The sequence below is a fragment of the Mchenga conophoros genome, linkage group LG5 (assembly GCF_057382185.1).
Source record: "Mchenga conophoros isolate Kocher_MC1m ecotype Shallow Benthic linkage group LG5, M_conophoros_male_GT1.1, whole genome shotgun sequence".
NCBI lineage: Eukaryota > Metazoa > Chordata > Actinopteri > Cichliformes > Cichlidae > Mchenga > Mchenga conophoros.
Window position 1 is genome coordinate 35,811,066 of NC_140530.1, and position 18,264 is coordinate 35,829,329.

At 40.7% G+C, this 18,264-nt stretch overlaps 1 protein-coding gene across 1 annotated transcript in view; it reads right to left on the minus strand.

The window, feature by feature from the left end:
• Positions 1–1,909, minus strand: part of nxph4 (neurexophilin 4) — a 45,927-nt gene extending 44,018 nt beyond the window's left edge. The window contains exon 1 of the mRNA XM_085275635.1: positions 1,515–1,909. Within this exon, the coding sequence (XP_085131761.1) occupies positions 1,515–1,568 (54 nt within the window). The 5' untranslated portion in view covers positions 1,569–1,909. The remainder of the gene's footprint in view (positions 1–1,514) is intronic.
• Between the last annotated feature and the right edge of the window lie 16,355 nt (positions 1,910–18,264).

An 18,264-nucleotide genomic window follows, 5' to 3' on the forward strand; every position in this document is an offset into this window, starting at 1 on the left:
CAACTTGTCATATTATGCCAGCCAAATCACTGTATCATCTACACGGCATAGTTGGTGAAAACAAACAAGATTCTGTCCTCCTTCATCTCTATCGCAACAATTTCAAATGGCACATTACAGAAAAGCATGGTTGATTCAATCTATTACCAAGTCAATCCTAATACTTGAATCTAGTGGCACTCTCACGATGAGCCTTAGCGGTCCTACTTGGCAGGTGAAATGATTTGCATTCAATCTTCAAAAGAAGTGCAGGGGCTTTTACCTGTCACAATACAACCTAACCCCAATCTGCCAGCAGCAAAAAGTCTTTAAAAAAATTGCAAAACAGACAAGTCATTTTTGAGTCACTTTTTGTTTTTTTGCTTGGAGAGAATATTGGTTATTGTCGGCCACGAGGCAAATCTGTTGGAACTCAAGGTTTTTCGCCCAGCTGCCATCTTTTCATACACTTTGTCACTTAAATCAAGCAGCATTTGCTTGTTAATAAGACTTCACAGTCTTCACTTTAAAAAAAAAAAAAGCTAATTAAAATGTTTTGTCAAAATTCAAGAATTATTAAACAGTTTCACAGTTTTTTATTTTAAAAAAACCCCCAAAACTCTATTTGCAGACGCATTAAACGGCGTATTATAGTGATAAAGAGATCTAAACTGGAGAAAAACTAAATTGAGCAAAGATGAAGAGGAAGATGAAGGAGTCACAGGTACGGAAAAGGGAGAAGAGGAAGAATATGGTGAAAGGTCATGTTTTTATTCTCTTTTATTTAGCTAAGGCCAAAGACACACTGAGCACAGATGCTGTGTATCTGCTGGGACAGCCAGCCTTCTATTGTATTCTGTTGTACTGTATTGTACTCTGTCATGTGTGGAAGTCTGTGCATTATTACAGTCAGTGTAAAGAATAAAAAAGAAGAAACTCTAATATAATGTGCACAGCCGACTGAGCACGCGTGTGCGTGCACGCGCATATTCATCCACACACAGCAGCAGCTGCAGCAGCCAAACTAGGCGCACAAACTCTTTGCCATAGCGATGACGAGATAATAAAAGAAGCCACGGGCGCGTTTAACTTCAGAAGGAAAATTAGAGGAAGTTGCTAAGAGCACAAATAGATAACTAGATAAGGAGGGGGCTTCTTAATAGGGGAAATGCTCAGACAGCAGAAATCTGCGCCTTTTGGAGACGGGCAAAAGTCACCATACCCTTTCTGCAGTCAAATAAAGCAAAATTAAGCCTCCAAACAGGCGTGTTGTTGTCTGTTTCGTGGTTAAACTGGTGTTTTGAAGATATAACTTTAAGCCAAGTTAGACTAATTGGAGGATTTACGCAGTTAAAATGCGATTTCTTACGAGGAAATAGTAAAAGGTTATTGCTTGCATCATTTTCTCAGGTGAGTGATCTCTAGGAAACTAAACCTCTAAAGGAAGAAGGAAGACGATTCTCTACGAAATCATCCAAATCTCCGTGGACCAACACACATTTAATTCCCTTTTCTCGATATGACAGTTAACTCACCTTCCGTAGGATCCACTGGCTCAGGAGAACTATGGTCCAGCTGAGAACCTGCATGTCACCTTCCTTTTAGCGGACCACGCCGAAAAGCTACGCGTCTCCCCAGCTGAACATATAAAGACACACCGCGGAATCCAAGCAATCCCAAGTGGCAGGCGACAAGTGATGTTTTTGAGAAAAACACGGATAAAGTTGTTTGTTTGCTTAGTCGGAGTCACAGTGATTTCTACAGACAAACTTTGAGCGGTGGTTTCAGTTTCTCCGGTCCGCCTCATGTGGCACATCCATGGTGTTTGCCTCCGCTCATGCTGGACGTCTGACGGAAGTTTGGTGCGAAAGTCAGTTTGGAAGGTGGAGGCAAACAGCGGAACGTTTGAAGATCACCTGCGCTTCTTGTGTTTTGTGATACTAACTGGCTGATTTTGAGAGATGAGATCTGTCGCGCGCCCTATCTCTCCTTCTCCTCCCCCCACCCCCTCTGTCTTTCTCTCCCTGTTTTCGCGCGGGCGTCACGGCGCACAGCTGCTTCTCCTTTATTGGAAACCGCACTGACCACAACTGCATGTAGATTATGTTGTCCAGTCAGTGTTTACACCGAGAGGTGACTGCTGACACTATCTGACGCTCTGTTCGTCAAACAGGATGCTTTTGTTGGATATTTATTTATACTGGACTGATTTTTAAGCGTAACGTCTCTTTTTTAAGTTTCCAAAGTTGTTTTTCCCCTTTCTTTGTTATATGCGACAGCAAATTGAATATTTTTGACTCATTAGTTGGACAAATCAGTCAGTTTGAAAAAACGTCCCCCGTTGCTTTGACTGCTTTTGTTTTTGACGTTAGTTGAGGAGATATGTTATACACTAATCAACACATAGATTGCAGGGAATTTTAGCACAAGTCTTGTGTGATACTTCCTCCTATATGACATCTTCATATAGTTTGTTCTTAGTTTGTTTGGCTGTAATGCAGGATTTATTAACATGGATGGAATCAACTTGCATTTTAATAGATAGATAGACAGACAGACAGACACTGTCTAACACTAATGAATGCCATTGTCTCCTTTTTGTGACTGCTAAACAATCATTATCTTACACAAAAATCTCAAACCTCCACTGCTACATTTAGGTGACTGTGTGTGATGGAGGGCAACAACCCAAGCTAGCCAGACTATAAATTCCCAGAAAAACAATTTTGAAATATTAATGTTGCATGGATATATTGGGGCAGCGCGGCCCCACATTTCTCCCTGATGGCCAGTCCCAGCTGCCGCTTGCCTGATTGTGCCACCTTTAAAATGAGCTGATCTGGGATGCACAGTGTTTACTTGCCTGTCTTGCAAGTTTGTGCAGAGATCAGTGTGTTGGCCTGCTGAATTGTTTCTGTCTGCGTGGCATTATATACTGCTGTCAGCGACTGAGCGACGGGCTCTTCAGTATAAGCATAATGGCTGTCTTGACTTTCTGTCGGCGTATGATGAAGCATGTCCCTCCTGTATAACTGTCTGTCTGAATGACTGACCAGCTGTCTATTTTTCTGTGTCTGATTTGTTGTTTTTCAACCTGTTTTTCTGTCAGTAGCTTGACCCAATATTTACAACATTTATACTATGAGGTTCTTATCCAGTATACCAACTTTTCTTTTTCCCTGTGTCTCCCAAAAGAAATTACTGATGTTCTTCTCTGATCTTCTCTCCACATTCCTCATCTGCAATATTGCAGATTTTATTTTCTGCACATGAAGAGAAACAACAGCCGGGGATATAAGTCTGCAGATCAACTACTTTCTTCTTCAGATACAGCATATTTCACCTGTAGCATGCCATTATACTTCTAGTCTTGTGCTGACAAGGCCAGCTACTGGGACCGCTTCAGCAGCCATGTTGATGGGCTCAGAGGTTGCAAAGTAGGGCTGGTCGGTCACAGATGGAGAGGAGGTGCTCTGTAAAAATTTGGAGCTTTGTGATTATCTGTGAGTTTATATATTGTACATTAGCAATCTGTTGTCAGTCTTTGGGATGCAGGCTCTTTTCAGCCTGATTGTAGCTCCCATCAATGTGTGAATAACACAGCACTGCCTCCCTGCGAAGGAAAGCGTCACTGCACACTGGGGGCAAACACTGAAATCAGCTGAGAAGACACAAACAGTCAAGTCAAGTCAAGTCAAGTCAACTTTATTTGTCAATTCTGCCACATGTACAGGACATACACAGAATAGAAATTGCGTTACTCTCAAACCCTAGTGATTAGAAAAATGCAATAAAATAATTAAAAAGTAAAAATTTAAATAAATACAATACAATTTTACGTATAACAAAAAAAAGCTATGCAATATACAATATACAATATTCAAGTAAGAAGGCATAGTGGTGCAAAATAGACAAATAGTGCAAATGGGGATTTAGTAGTGTACGGTAAGAGATAGTGTAACAACAAAGTCTTATGATGAGGAAATGCAGTGGCACAACGATTATAATGACTGCTAATCATTTCAACAGTACAATCCTGGAAACTAGAACAAAAATCAAGACCAAATATTCTATTATTAAAAAATCTTGTTCAGTCATCTGTGGGTTACCAACAGATAATGCCAGGGGAAGTGACACTTTAAAATTACAGTGATCTACAGCTAAATATATCATAACACAGTAAATTGAGAGTATTTTAAAACAATATCAGTTTGGAAATGTAATTTTTACAATAAAATGTTTATTGTGGATTTATCTCCATGTTTTTGCTGCCAACTGTTACTTTAAACAATATCTGCTGCGGAACTGAAGCTAAATCCAGCTTGTTTTTGGAATTTAGGAAACTCAGAATTTCAGTACATTTTGGGAAATCCAACCACTTGCTGTGTGCTTTCTCTAGTAGTATCAAACTGAATAGAAAATTCTTTTTTCAAACCAAAGTTTTTGTTGCATGCACCCAAGTGCACACAGGCACTGAGGACGCAAGCACAAAGTCAAAGTCAGTGTCAAAGTTATGGACGCTGGGCACCGATCATCCAACCTGACTAACTTTTTCATAAAATATATTGTAAAAACATTTATTTCTCTCAAAATATACAAATAAATATTGCATGATGTTTGGCTAAACAATTTGGGACATAATGAAACTGCACTTCTACTTCGTAATTCATCGATTTTAAAGAATAAACTACTTCCAGCAGACTAAGTTTCTCTTATGGCTTCTGTCAGTGTTACGGCTGCTGTAAATCAGTGTGTTACACCCATTGCTTCATCTTCAGCAGACCATGAAACGCTGTCTATCAAACACAGCGGGTCTCAAAGAATGTGACCATTTCCCATTTCCATCACTGCCCCCATTCAATCTACTGTCTGTGATTTGTATGGCTACAGCATGCTCTGTCCTTCTGTTTCCCTTAATTTTTTTCTTCCCACTGCTGGAGAAGAACTTGCTGGTGTGAGTGCAATTTCTGATCCACATTGGAAGTGGCAGGTGAATTTCGCCCAGCTGCTCCCCTTCTCTGTTCCACTTAGCAGCGACACTACTATTCCGAGTCACTCAGTCGCTGCATGGTTATAGTAAATGAATGAACATGCTCCGAGCAAGAGCCGAGTGCATCTACTTTCACAAATATCATCCCCGCATCATTATTCCTCTTTTGCCTCCCAAGATGTCAGGAGAAAGTTTCATCATTTCTAAAACTGCACACTTAAAGGCTGCTCGTGTTTATCATCGCCGCGTTCGCAAACAAATTAACAAACACGCATCATTAAAGAAAACAGATTACAGTGAAGACTTAAGAGTAGGAAAATGGTCACGTTTTATCGTTAAAGCTCTTTGATGGATTGAGCTTAAGCCAGGTGGAGGATGAGAGAAGGTGGTAAAGAGGGATAAGAGAGGAGGACAATGGTGCGAGTATGACGGAGGAGGAGAAAGCAGGTAGTGGAAGCAGGATTAGAAGCCAAGGAAAAGCAGAAGTGGAAGGCCAAGAAGAATAGGCAGTGGTGGGGGAAAGGGACAGAGGGAAAGATGGACAACAGGGAGGAGGAGGAGCAGAGGGTGGGAAGGAAGGATGCAATATCTCAAGGAAGAGGAAGGGATGAAGCTAAGAAAAAAAAGCTGGATTTATATTAGAGGGAATCTTGTTGTAGAATGGGTAAATTCATGTGTTAAAGTGTACACTGGATTAATGTATTGCATGTTACTTATTTGCTCTTATTAGACTTTTTTTTAGCATTTAATGAGCACAAGAAAATGGATGGATGATGGATGATGAATCAATGGCTGGATGGGATTTCCTTTGTCATGAAAAGAGACAGTGTACTAGTACGCACACAGTGTGAACGCACATACATCATTTTTCCTTCTGATTTATAATCCTCTGATTGAAGATTCTGTTTACATTTAAACAGGTGATCCGGCACATTTAATCGTAACAGTGTGACATGCAAAATAGTGATGAAAATGTCATTCATTTGTCTTTAACAGCTATCAACTACCTGATTATGGTTATCTATCGTCTCTTCAGCACAGTAGCTACCATCATGTGTTGTTCTCCAGTCTTTAAGAGTTTGCTCTTTGCAAAGCACCGGTTCAACTTTGAAGCTGCCATTTTTGGAAAATTGTTTATGAAAATGTTTATTTCACCTCTCTGAATCTGCTTGGTCGATTTTGGCCTGATTGAGGTGTTTATATGGAGTGCTTTTAATCCTCTTTGGGGCTTTAAACCAATTCTAATCAGAATACCAGGCTCAGTTGAATTGCCTACAATGTATTTTACCTCACCTCATTACTGACACCCCTGTTTCAGAGAAATTACACTTATTTGCTTTGGCTCCAAACACCACGGGACACTAGTTTCGTGAGAAATAACTGTTTCTAAACAATGAATGTGTTGCAGTTATTTCTTTTACTGAGAACATGATAATTCTGATGAGCAAATTGACAACACATGTATTATTATTGACACTGAGTCTTTCAGCAGCTTGGTGCATGACATCTCCATTATCAACAATCTCCATTAGAGTGGGAACCTAGAAGGTGGAACCCAATCTGGCAGAAATCTTCCTGTGGTATCTCCTCAGCCACTGCAACCCCGATGGGTAGTTACAATTTCCAGGAAATCTACGTCACGTAATGAATATAGCTTTTTATGATTCACAGTTTACGATCATTCTAATAATCTTTAGTGTGAAAAACAGACTGGTTTGAGCTCTCCTCCAACATGTTTTAATGCCAACTTTCTTCTGATTGGCTGCCCCTCGTATGCAGAGGTATGAACAACAGGTAGGTGAGATTTCTGTAATCTCAGGCAGAGCTGTGTACTTGAGATTACCATATTTGGGATAGCTGCTTTTACATCATGCGTTAAGACCAAGAGTTATAAGCAGAAAGCCTGAGCTTTTGGCCCACAGGGATTACTTGAACATACTCTGACTTACTATTTGAATTTTTTAAACTTTAAACATGCATAATGTGAATATGAATGTATAATATACAGTGGGTGGATGCTAATACTGTCCTTAATGTACATTATAAATCCACTTAGACTTGGAGGACAATCGAAGAAAAACAAAGATAGCGAAGCCGTAACAGAGGAAGAAATGGGGATAAATGTGGGGAACAGAAAGAAAAATATGCTGCAAAAGAATTAATCAGTATTGTTACAATACATCTATTAAATCTTTGTGTGTATTCACAGATACCAAGATTACTTGTTTATATGTTAATGCACACAGAGGCAGTGGGTTGTGGAAGCACTTCAATAATTTGTCCATTGTGAATATACAGAATAAAGTGTCTTAACTACCAATAGGATGTTTTTTTCCTAAATAATTGCACCTATGTTTCAATGGACAAAGGAAAATATAATTAGCACTGCCTCTGGCACCTTTTTTTTTTAAAGCTGGAAGTCTTACGACTAAAAATAGAAGGCCACGCAGTCATTGCAAACATGACAGCAAAAAGAGGGTGAGGAAAAAAAACCTGAGGATGAATGACAGGATGAATTCCTCCTCACTGCATGAGGAGCTCTGGTACAGACACAATTACATCGCTCAGTCACACATAAACACACACAAACACGCCTGCCAACACACACACCGACGTGCCGATTCTGGGGTGTCTAACTCGGAGGTTAAGGAACACAATGACGAGAGGTCACCTGGCAGTAATGGAGCCTTTTGTGTGTGGAAATAGTCATTTCCCTGTGTAGTCTCGGGGTATCACAGCAGTGATATGAAACCCTGTCATTTTGTTTTCCTTTCTATCGATTTCAGAAAGGAGAACGTGTGGAAAGGAGAGAGGGTGAGAGAGGCATAGGAGAAGAGCAGGAGCACTGTGTCTGTCGCTGGTGTTTGGACTATGCCATTGTCATTCAAATGTTTTGTTGCAGGAAGGGAAATTGAGAGGAGAATGGGAGATGAGCACTAATGGGGAGCAAAGGGAGAAGTGGAATAATTGGATTTGATTACGTCTGTCTGTCAGAACAGGGCAGCACATAATATGTGACAGGAATTATTTGGACAGTGACACAATGTGCACAACTTCTGGTGAAGTTGGTCTGATGTGAAGAACTTTTGGATCGAGAACAGCTCAGTTCGACTCTTATCCGAGATTTTTAGACCCACTGGCAGTGTGACTCTAGGCACAGCAATGTCTATCAGTCAGTCAGTCAGTCAGTCACCCTTTATTCTTTGCAGTCCTTTCGGTTTCAGGGTGTCAGTGTAGGGATGGTGGACTTTTTACTGAGGCGTAGTGCCATATGCTGCAATTCTAACCTGCCACATTATGTTTGGGAGAAGAGTCTGGTCATGGCATAACCATTAAAGGTAAGTCTAAGTTTAAGAAGTCTGAGAACTCTGAAGCAGAATCCAACACAAGACAAAACACATGTTTTCTTACATTCATTAATCAGCAAAGACCCAGGAATGACGAAGAAACTTGCAACTGCAATCACAGTTTGGATGAGTAACTCTGTGAGACAGGAGAAGGAAATTAGTCCAGGCAGGTTTTGCAGCAGACACTGGATTATTACTGGAGTGTTTTCTCACTCGAAGAATCATGAGAGAACCTAAGGGCTTGACTGGTCAAAGATCCCAGTTCTTTCAAGGACAGGGTAAGTGAGTCTTGTTGGTAATAAGAAGACAAGAAGACAAGAAACCAAAGATGGAAAACACAAGATCCACAGAGCAGCTGGATTACCAATCAGTTTTTTAACAATCAATAGTTTTTATGTGACATCAGAGCTACTGGGGTATGGAAGGACAAAACAGTACTGTGGTCCTTTGCCCTTTAGCCAAAATGCCACATAGTTTCAATTCAATTCAATTCAATAAAACTTTATTGATCCTGAAGGTTGACCCCCGAAGGAAATTGGGTTAAGGCTGCCGACCTTTGCCAGCACCATCTCACCCTTCTGACCATACATACATGACACAAACATCACATGGGGAAGACAGGTCAGAGAGGTATAACAATGGAAAATGCAAAACATGAGGAAAGATAAGGAGAAAAAAATAACTCCCCCCAGACTGAGCTCCAACAGGGAGATCAGTTTGAGAACAGAAAAAAACACCTCTGCACAAAGCACATGAAAAAAACTCTTAATACACCAAAGAAACACATGACAAGCAACAGGGGTGGGTAAAGGGTGAGAGACAGCCAGTGTAGACAGTGCATCCGGGCCTGCAGCATAAGCGCTGGTCTCCTTGATCCACCGTCAGCATCGGAGGGGAATAAGCGTCGAAGGCGTTTGGAGGGGAAGGGGGGATGAGTGTACATCTGCATGTGTATATATGTCTGTGTTTGTGTGTGTGTTTATGTGTCCAGAGTTCAGCTGAGACAGTGTCCTTCGCCCTGCCAGGCTAAGTAAACAGTCTTCCAGCCAACCCAGGTGGCCTTGCATAGAATGGGAAGAACAGTCTAAACACAGTCGTTATCAGGGTGTTGTTGTTCAGCTCCAGCCTTGAGACCGCAGCTGGCGCAGAAGGGGTATCCGCATGAAGTGATGGTGGATTTTACTTTAGTGCGAACAACTCATGAGAATTTCAAAGCTGTTCTAACAGTTCGACACTGGTCTCTCAATCTCCCGTTGGAGAGCCGTGAGCTTCTCCATGATGTTATCAAACATACGCTCCGTGATGTTGTCATTCTTGTGCTCAAAGAGCCGATTCTGAGAACTCACGTCCGCAGTGAGCTTCTCCAAGATGTAATCCAGTGTGCGCTCAGAGGTGTTATTCTGAGCGAGCCCCTCCAAGATGTAATCCAGTTTGCACTCAGAGGTCTTGTTCTGAGTATTCACGGCAGCCGTAAGCTTCTCCAAGATCTTATCCGTGCTGCACTCAATGAGCCCATTTTGAGAAACTCACGCCTCGTTCCATCATTTCAATCCCAGCGGGCAGCCTTGTGGGGGTTTGAACAGCCGGTTCCGCTTTCTTGATTCTTCGATAAGTCAGGGCCAAGCCAGCTCAGATCAGCAAGAACCCTGTTATCATTGTTCCGAATAGGTAGATATCTTCAGCACTCAGGCTCACCCGAGCCCAGACTTCTCGTTGAGAAAAGGGTGTCAATTGCATTTAGGGACCAGCTGATCAAATCCATAATTCCTCTTTAGGTTTTAGAAAACAGACTGTGAGAGAGTGTTCCAGGGAAAAGTAATACAAAAAACACGAGACTAGACAAGGACACAAGAGGCTAAGCAGGGAAGCCAAGGGAGAGGAGGAGTTTCTGTGCTATTGATACATTAACCAACATTTATTGACATCAGCCAGAAGGGCTTTTAATATGGCACCAACTTGTGAACACACCTCTCCTAACCCTGCTTTACAGGCCAAATTGCACCAATCACTGCTTCTCCACAGCAACCCTGGCTGTCAGCCAGAACTGTCCTGGCCATAAACTGTAAAAGTCCAAGTCAACAAAACACAAGATTTACATGTGGTAGTTCGTTTAAGCTAGCTATGTACTACTTTCTTTTCCTTTAACGATGAATAATTGCTTGTTTTTCACTTGCCACAAACTGGCAGTGTAAGGTGAGGGGTTCTCTATAAGACACCGCTAGATATCACTGAAAAGACGTCACCACTTTGAGGGATTCAAATAAAGATGAAAGGCAGAATATGGATTACAAGTCCCCAATACTTGTAGTCTCTCTTCATATCTTTGTTTTTGCTCTATAGATAAATGATCCAAGTAGTCTTGGCTCAAGACAGATACAACCCCCTCTCCACTATTGACCATCACAATGGAGTGATGCTTTGCCTGCCAGAATAGTGACGTGACTGAAAACTATAGATTGAAGACAATCTGGTGGAGAGTGGATGCTTACACTGGTCTTTTAGTGATGGCCTTGAGGAACAGGTGAGGCGGCTGAAGAGTGGGAACAGGAGACTCTGCCTGCAGGAGAGCAGTCTTAATAAATAGCACAGGGGAAAAAAACCTTGACCAGTACAGGACCATGACAGACCAATCATTTCTCTTGAAAATAATGTTACCATTCTTGGAAGATTAAGGTCATTCTGGTGCACAGACAGTAAGGGAGTCTATAGATTACCTTTCTCCTGACAAGTGTCAATAAAAAATGTATAATTTTTAGAATCAACTTCATGCATTGTCCTTTTCCCCTGCTGGGAAAATCTTTTCATTGGTTTATAACCATTAGTATAGTGATAGAACTATAAAAACACAGTTAAGTACATTTACTGGTTTGAATTATGTTTTAATATTTGTTCCCTTGTTAATCTTTAGCAACACCTTAATTTAATGGAATATAATTACAGTCAAAACATTCTTTTGTAATGGTGGGGTCACGATACGTATAAGTCTATACCTAATGCAGTTGGCATTTTCTTTTGTTTGCAGAAACAGAATAAAGCTTTCTGGCAAAGGCTCAAGGTGCATGGAGGAGAGGAAATATCTGAAGAGATGAAAGGTGCAGAAACACTTGTAATATGAAGAACAACTTTATTACTTGACCAATAGGTTCCAGCCCTTGTCAGGGCCATCAGAAAATATACTGCATACAGCATTTTAAATAGCATAGATGTTTAAGCAGGACAAAATGTTTCTAGCAGGGAAAATTTTGATTTAAGGTGACACATCCACCGGAGAGATTTCTCTCCACAACTGCAAAATGCATGCAATTTCAAATCACAGTCCACAGTCCATGCTTGTAGACATGTTTGTGACTGGTCATATGATTAATCTATTAATCATGATAAGGGCAACTCTGGGTTTTCTGTTCAGGAGGAAGAGCCAACTTTTCGCGGGTCAGTTACCGGTTTGATAGACTGTTTTATTTCCTGATTCATGCATTCAGTATAAAAGCACATAAATGTACACTTTGACAAATTCACCTTTCAAAAAAGCATTACGGTATGTGTAGATAATAGTTCAATACCAAAGGGCTGTCTTTAACATGCAAACTTTTATGATTGATTTGTAATCGGTGTAGGAAACAGACAAGAATTGCTGAAAATTGTTCAATTCTCAGGTCAGAATTAAACCTATAATTTGTCTTTCTTTGTAACAATGTGAGCAAACTGCCAACCAGTTTGCCTGCATTGAGACATTTTCTGTACATTAGTCAGCACATTTTTCAATAAAATGTACCTGTGTGCAGCTTTAGAGACATCAGCCAATCTTCAGAGCTCAATCATTTGTTGTGTTTTGATTTTTTTTTTTTTTTTTTTGCCTTAAGGAAAAAGTTCTGTTGCATTTGGTATCAATTTGAAGATTATGTGAATATTTCTGATTATCCTGCAGCTAAAATGATTTTAAGGTTGTAAAACTGGACTAAATTTAGTTTAAAAGTGTGGTTTTGAATGGAGGGTGCAGATCTGAATGTGTTTTAATGTTAGCCTTTGCAAGATTTTATTAAAAAATAAGTCATTCTTTCATTTATCTTCAGCTGAATCACATTCTCATGAGCTTCAGATGTGCTCAATGTTATGGATGAGAAAAAAAAGCCCCTGTTTTGAAAATCCAGTTTGAATAACAGATCGAAGAAATTGAAGGCGTATCAGAAAGCATCACAAATCACTGAGGTGCCATTTAATCCTATTGCATTGCAAACAGTAGAAATCCATGACTGGGAGCTGATATTGCTCTACTGACATCTTTTTGGAAAGTCTTTCTCTCTCTTCTTGAAATCTCACTGAGCATTCTGTGTTGTGCTTTTGGAGTCATCCACTTCTAAGGTGAATGACCACAGTACTTAATCATCTCCATATATAGATTTTACAGTTTGTCCCACTGTAGACAGATCAATATCTAAACTTTGAGATGACTTTGTAACCCTTTCCAGCTTTATGTAAATCAACTCATCAATTCTTGACCCCAAGTCTTCAGAGGTACTCTTTTTTTTCCAGGCATAATTAACATCAGCAGATGCCTGTTGTGATAAGACAACTTGAAATGTTTATTTTTGTACAGGTCAAATGAGCTCTGACCCACACTTTCAATCTTGTTTCACTGATTAGACCTCATGTTTGCTAACTTGTGACTTCAGTTAATGTTTGTTGATGTGATTTTCCCAGGGATTTATACTTTTCTAGCCTACAAGGTAAATGCAAATGTGGTATTCAGCATAGAGAAAAATAATATGAGAATGTGTGTGTATTATTAGCATTTGATCATAAGATGAATATCTCTGCATGTTTTAATTTATGAATAAATACAGATAAATCTTAACATTCTTCATTTTTGGAACACTGGTGGGTTTTAAAAAAAATTGACATGAAGCCAGGAGAGTTGGTGGCAAAACCTGCAATTCGAATTTACTTTATTTACCACTGATACTATCCAAGATTATATAAACAACCTCAGGATGGCCATGGATGATGAAGGCTGATGCATAGGCCGCTGACCAGACTTGGACACAAGCTGGGAACTGATCGATTTATGCCTCGAGGGATGGGTGAGTGTGTCTAATGTTGAAAAGACCCTAAACACTCTCCGTGACCTTAGATCACATAGTTGATGTAGCCAATCGCATCAGAGGCTGCACATTCAGCTCAATGACAACACGCACATAATCTAGTCTAATAAATTTAAAATTCTCGTTGATCAAACATAAATGCATTCCCATCTGATTCAGCAACATTTCAGCTTCTACTGTGTTCCTGTGTGTGATCCTAACTGTTTAACAGGTGCATGTTTTGCTAAAAATAAAGCGCTAGACTCACAGGTACTGCTGTGTCCTGGTATCTATTGAATCTTCTTGTGATTCCTGCTGTGCTTCTCATGCCTCTTTTAATTAACTTTCGAAAAATCATTACAGTCCGTCTTATTTTGAAAGGTCCTTTCCTTATGAGTTATTTTGCATTTTATTTCCGGACTTCATTCTTTGGTTTCCCTCTCTTTTGTTTGCACACTCTCATTAACATGTGAGTGTATTTGCAGTTTTCCCTGTCACCTTTCCTGGTCAAATTTATCTGCTTACCGCCTCTTCCCTCACATGTCCATTTTCATGTGTAGGTCTTTAGGTGTTTTTTTGGATTGGTTTTCATTGCCTGTTTTGTTTTTTCTTCATTTGTGTCCTCTTTTTGAATGAAACAGTGGGACCTATCTTTTTTCATTTTTACAAGCAAGCTGCGCAACATGAGCTCATCTCATCTGACTCATTTCACCATTTGAATCAAAAGCCATATTTTTGAATTACACATGCACATGTGTGAGAGTTCTGTATAGCTCAAAAAATTGTCTGCAATTTCCATCATTTGGGAACTTCTCATCAGCAGTGCTGGCAAATTGTTTTTTTGTCAGGCCGGCCCCAGTCAACTTGAGTTCTGACTGGTATAAAAAAAGAAATGTACACACACATTTTCACACGTTCACATCACAGTTTGGTTGACCATCATAACTCAATGGAGATATTATCTATAATAACTTTTGCTACAATAACCATCCATAGTTTTTACGTAACATCAGAGCTACTAGGACATGCGCACCTGGAGGGCAAAAACAAAGCTGCAGCCCTTTGCCCTCCAACCGAGTTTATCTTAGCCAAAATACTACATAGTTGCTGTGCTATCGGACCCACTAATCAACATTTATTGGCAGCTGCCAGAAGGGCGTTCAATTCAATTCATCCATCCATTCGCTACCGCTTATCCTTTTCAGGGTCGCGGGGGGTGCTGGAGCCAATCCCAGCTGTCATAGGGCGAGAGGCAGGGTACACTCTGGACAGGTCGCCAGTCTGTCGCAGGGCTAACACACAAGGACAGACAACCATTCACACCTAGTGGCAATTTGGATTATCCAATTAACCTATCCCCACAAACTGCATGTCTTTGGACGGTGGGAGGAAGCCGGAGTACCCGGAGGGAACCCACACAAACACGGGGAGAACATGCAAACTCCACGCAGAAAGACCCCGGCCTGATGGTGGAATTGAACTCAGGACCTTCTTGCTGTGCGGCAACAGTGCTCACCACCGTGCCACCGTGCTGCCAGTTCAATTCAATTCAATTCAATTCAATTCAATTCAATTTTATTTATACAGCGCCAAATCACAACATCTGTCACCTCAAGGCGCTCTATATTGTAAGGTAGACCCTACAACAATACATACAGAGAAAAACCCAACAATGATATGACCCCCTATGAGAAAGCACTTTGGCGACAGTGGGAAGGAGAAACTCCCTTTTAACAGGAAGAAACCTCCGGCAGAACCAGGCTCAGGGAGGGGCGGGGCCATCTGCTGCGACCGGTTTTAGTTTACGACTGATTTGTAAGGATATTGTGTTCGTCCTCGTATTGCTGCCTTACAAACCAGTCGTAACATAACCAGCACTCATAAATATTATTTTGTTCAGAAGAAGCGTCATATGATGAGTGAAACACCCCTTTTTATACGAGAGAACAAGGAGCTTAAAGCAGAACCTAACAGAAAAAGTTGATACTAATTATCTCCAATTGGGATTTCAGGTTTTGCCGAGCCAGCTAACATAAAGAAAGCCTGGCTTTGCTGAACTTCCTTTGTTGTATACTCCTCCATGCTTCTTTTGGATTTTTAATTAAATGACTCACCCTTTGTTGACTCGTTCTGTCTCCTGTGCTTCAACAATTGGATTCTAATTCTGCACTCTAAGAATTATGCAGAAATGTCACAGCACTTCTAGACTAAAAAACATGATATGTTCTATATAAGACCAAACATTGAAAAAAAAAACTTATTCAGTCTAAGAAAAATCTGTTAGGATGCCAATCATTTATAGATTTATGTCAAATACTTGTGCTCTGCTCCCTTTGAGCTCCCACACAATCCATTGGTAAATTACAAGATGACCGTTAAACATATGTTTACTGTAATTGATAAAATATCATTTGTGTGAGTGCTATTACAACCTAAAATGTGCTCAGACATTGGTATTTTCCGCTGGAGTGAAAGTGAACCTGGAGCTTTAATATTGTAAAAGACGGCATTTTAAGAGCCCAACCAGTAAAACCAAATAAAAACAAAGGGGGAAAAAGTAAAGGCCAAATTGAAAAGAGATCCCGAATGGGATTCAGACTTCGTTCTCTTTGTTGAATGGGAGTTTTAAAAACCTGCACCTCATGTGTCTCCTAATGCAGATTTTGTTGGTTCTTTTAAGGGAACCGTTCCCATTCGTTGTATCAAAAACACTCGCATTAAGTGCGTTGCACTGTATCGCTTAGTCAGAGTCATTTTTAGAAATAAATTCTCAGTTACCAAAACCTTTGCGAATAGGTAGTGGGGATGCTGAGGGAGCCAGTAAAACTGACTCATGCATGAAGAAGCCGATGTGTGAGCTCACTGCTGTGCTTGAGATAACACTAGGCTCCATACAATAAACATCAGTGATTCCAAATAAACAAGCCATTTTTCAGAAACTCAAGAGGTTATGGTATCTGGCCTCCATGTTCTGTGTTCACATAAAGTATAGTACATTTTCAGACTCTTTTTTTTTTTATCTGCACACCTTCTCACAAACACTCATCTCCATGAGTGAGTGTATTCGAATCCTCAGTGCTGTCTTACATATATATAAATACAAAAAAAGAACCACACAAATGCTCAAACACACAAAAAAAGACAAGAACACAGAAATAACCGCAGATCCATTCTGCAGGAGCCACTTCCATTGCTATTATTGGGGTTTTGTGGTATCAGTAACCCTTGAATATAAAAGTCCCTTTAAGCAACAATGGTTATAAATTACCAAAAATAATCTGGCAGCCAGGAAGCATAGAGGGCCTGTCAGCACTCTGCTACTCCCCATCTGTCACACACATACACAGATGCATACACAAACACAACACACATACTGTAACAGCAGCATGCATCTGCTCCCACCTCCTCTTCATCCCCACCTTATTAAGATTCATATCCCTGAAAGGTGACTTAGTCGGGCACGCTGACAACTCCCCACCCCTCACCGCACTGCCCCACAAGCTGCCTGGAGGTATAGGCACAGTGACAGGTAGATTTTCGGTCCCCTGGGCCCTGGGCAGAGGTGCAGAGGTGGAGGTGTATGTGTGTGTGTGCTCAGGGTTCAGGGCGGTATAGGTGACGAAGAACAGGATTATCAAGTCAAAGATGCCCCCTGCAGATAAGAAGTCTCTGGGGACAAGTGTCTGTCAGAGAGCTCTGGGAACTGAAGCCTCTCTTTCCCTCTCACTTGTCCTCTTACTAGCAGTGTTGCTTTCTGTCTGTCTGTCTCTCTTTTCTCTCCAGGCTTACCTACCTCTCACCTCCTACGGCTTGCCAGTCTCTTTATCCTCTGACACTGATTCTCCCTCCTCCTCTCTCTGTGGCACTCGTAACTCTGAGCACTCCCTCAGCACTCCAACAAATGAATCCAGCCACTTGACTTCTGATCCACCATGCTGTTAAAGCAAATACACAGCTCCCCACGGCAGCCATATGTGGGGGCAAAGATTGCACTTATTCTCATTCCCCTTTAGATTGTACCGTTTTGTAAGAGGTTGAAAGTTCCCTGTTTGTTTGTTTTCCACAGGAGCTTGGCGGCCATTCTGTTTGCTCTCTTCTGTCCAGCAATATTCACTGGGAAGCATTTAATCATATAAAGTCACTTTTTCTTCGTCCAGAATATTTATTCTCCCATGTAGCTTTTCATTATTCCTCCAGAAGAGAACATAAAAGAAAAATATGCCTTTAATAACTAATTATGCACCCTGCATGCAGTGGGACAAAGATTCCTTTGTGTACTTACCTAATAGAAATAATACAATGTAGTCAGAAAGTATCACAGCAGTGATGTTTTTTCTTGGGCTGCTTATCCACCACAGTCTTGCTTGTGTGCGTTATTTCACATTTTGGGCTTTTGTTGGTTTTGATATTATTTGAAACTTTGTAACAATGAACATGATAGCTGATGTAAAGAATAGGTGCTGTCAACCCAACAGAGAGTGTGTCTGGGTCTGCTTCATTGTCCACTCAAAGAGAAATCATATTTCTCCCATATAAGCTCCTCTTCATTGGCTCCCAGTGAAATCCAGAATTTTAGAATCCTTGTCCTCACAGTCCTGAATGACCAGACCCCATCATATTTTAATATTATCCTAATATAGCACTTTGACCTCAGACTACAGGCTTGTGGATCCTAGAGCTTCTAAAAGCAAAACAGACTCTTCTAGTGTGGAACCAGTTCCAAGTTTGGGTCAAGAAGACAGAGATCCTCTCTGCTTTTGAAAATCGCCTTTAAAATTTCTGCAACAGGCGGTCCTGAACCAAGTACAGGTTAGTTTGCTGGGAGACTTTTTGTCCTTGTCTCCCAGTTTTAGTTTAAACATCAACAACA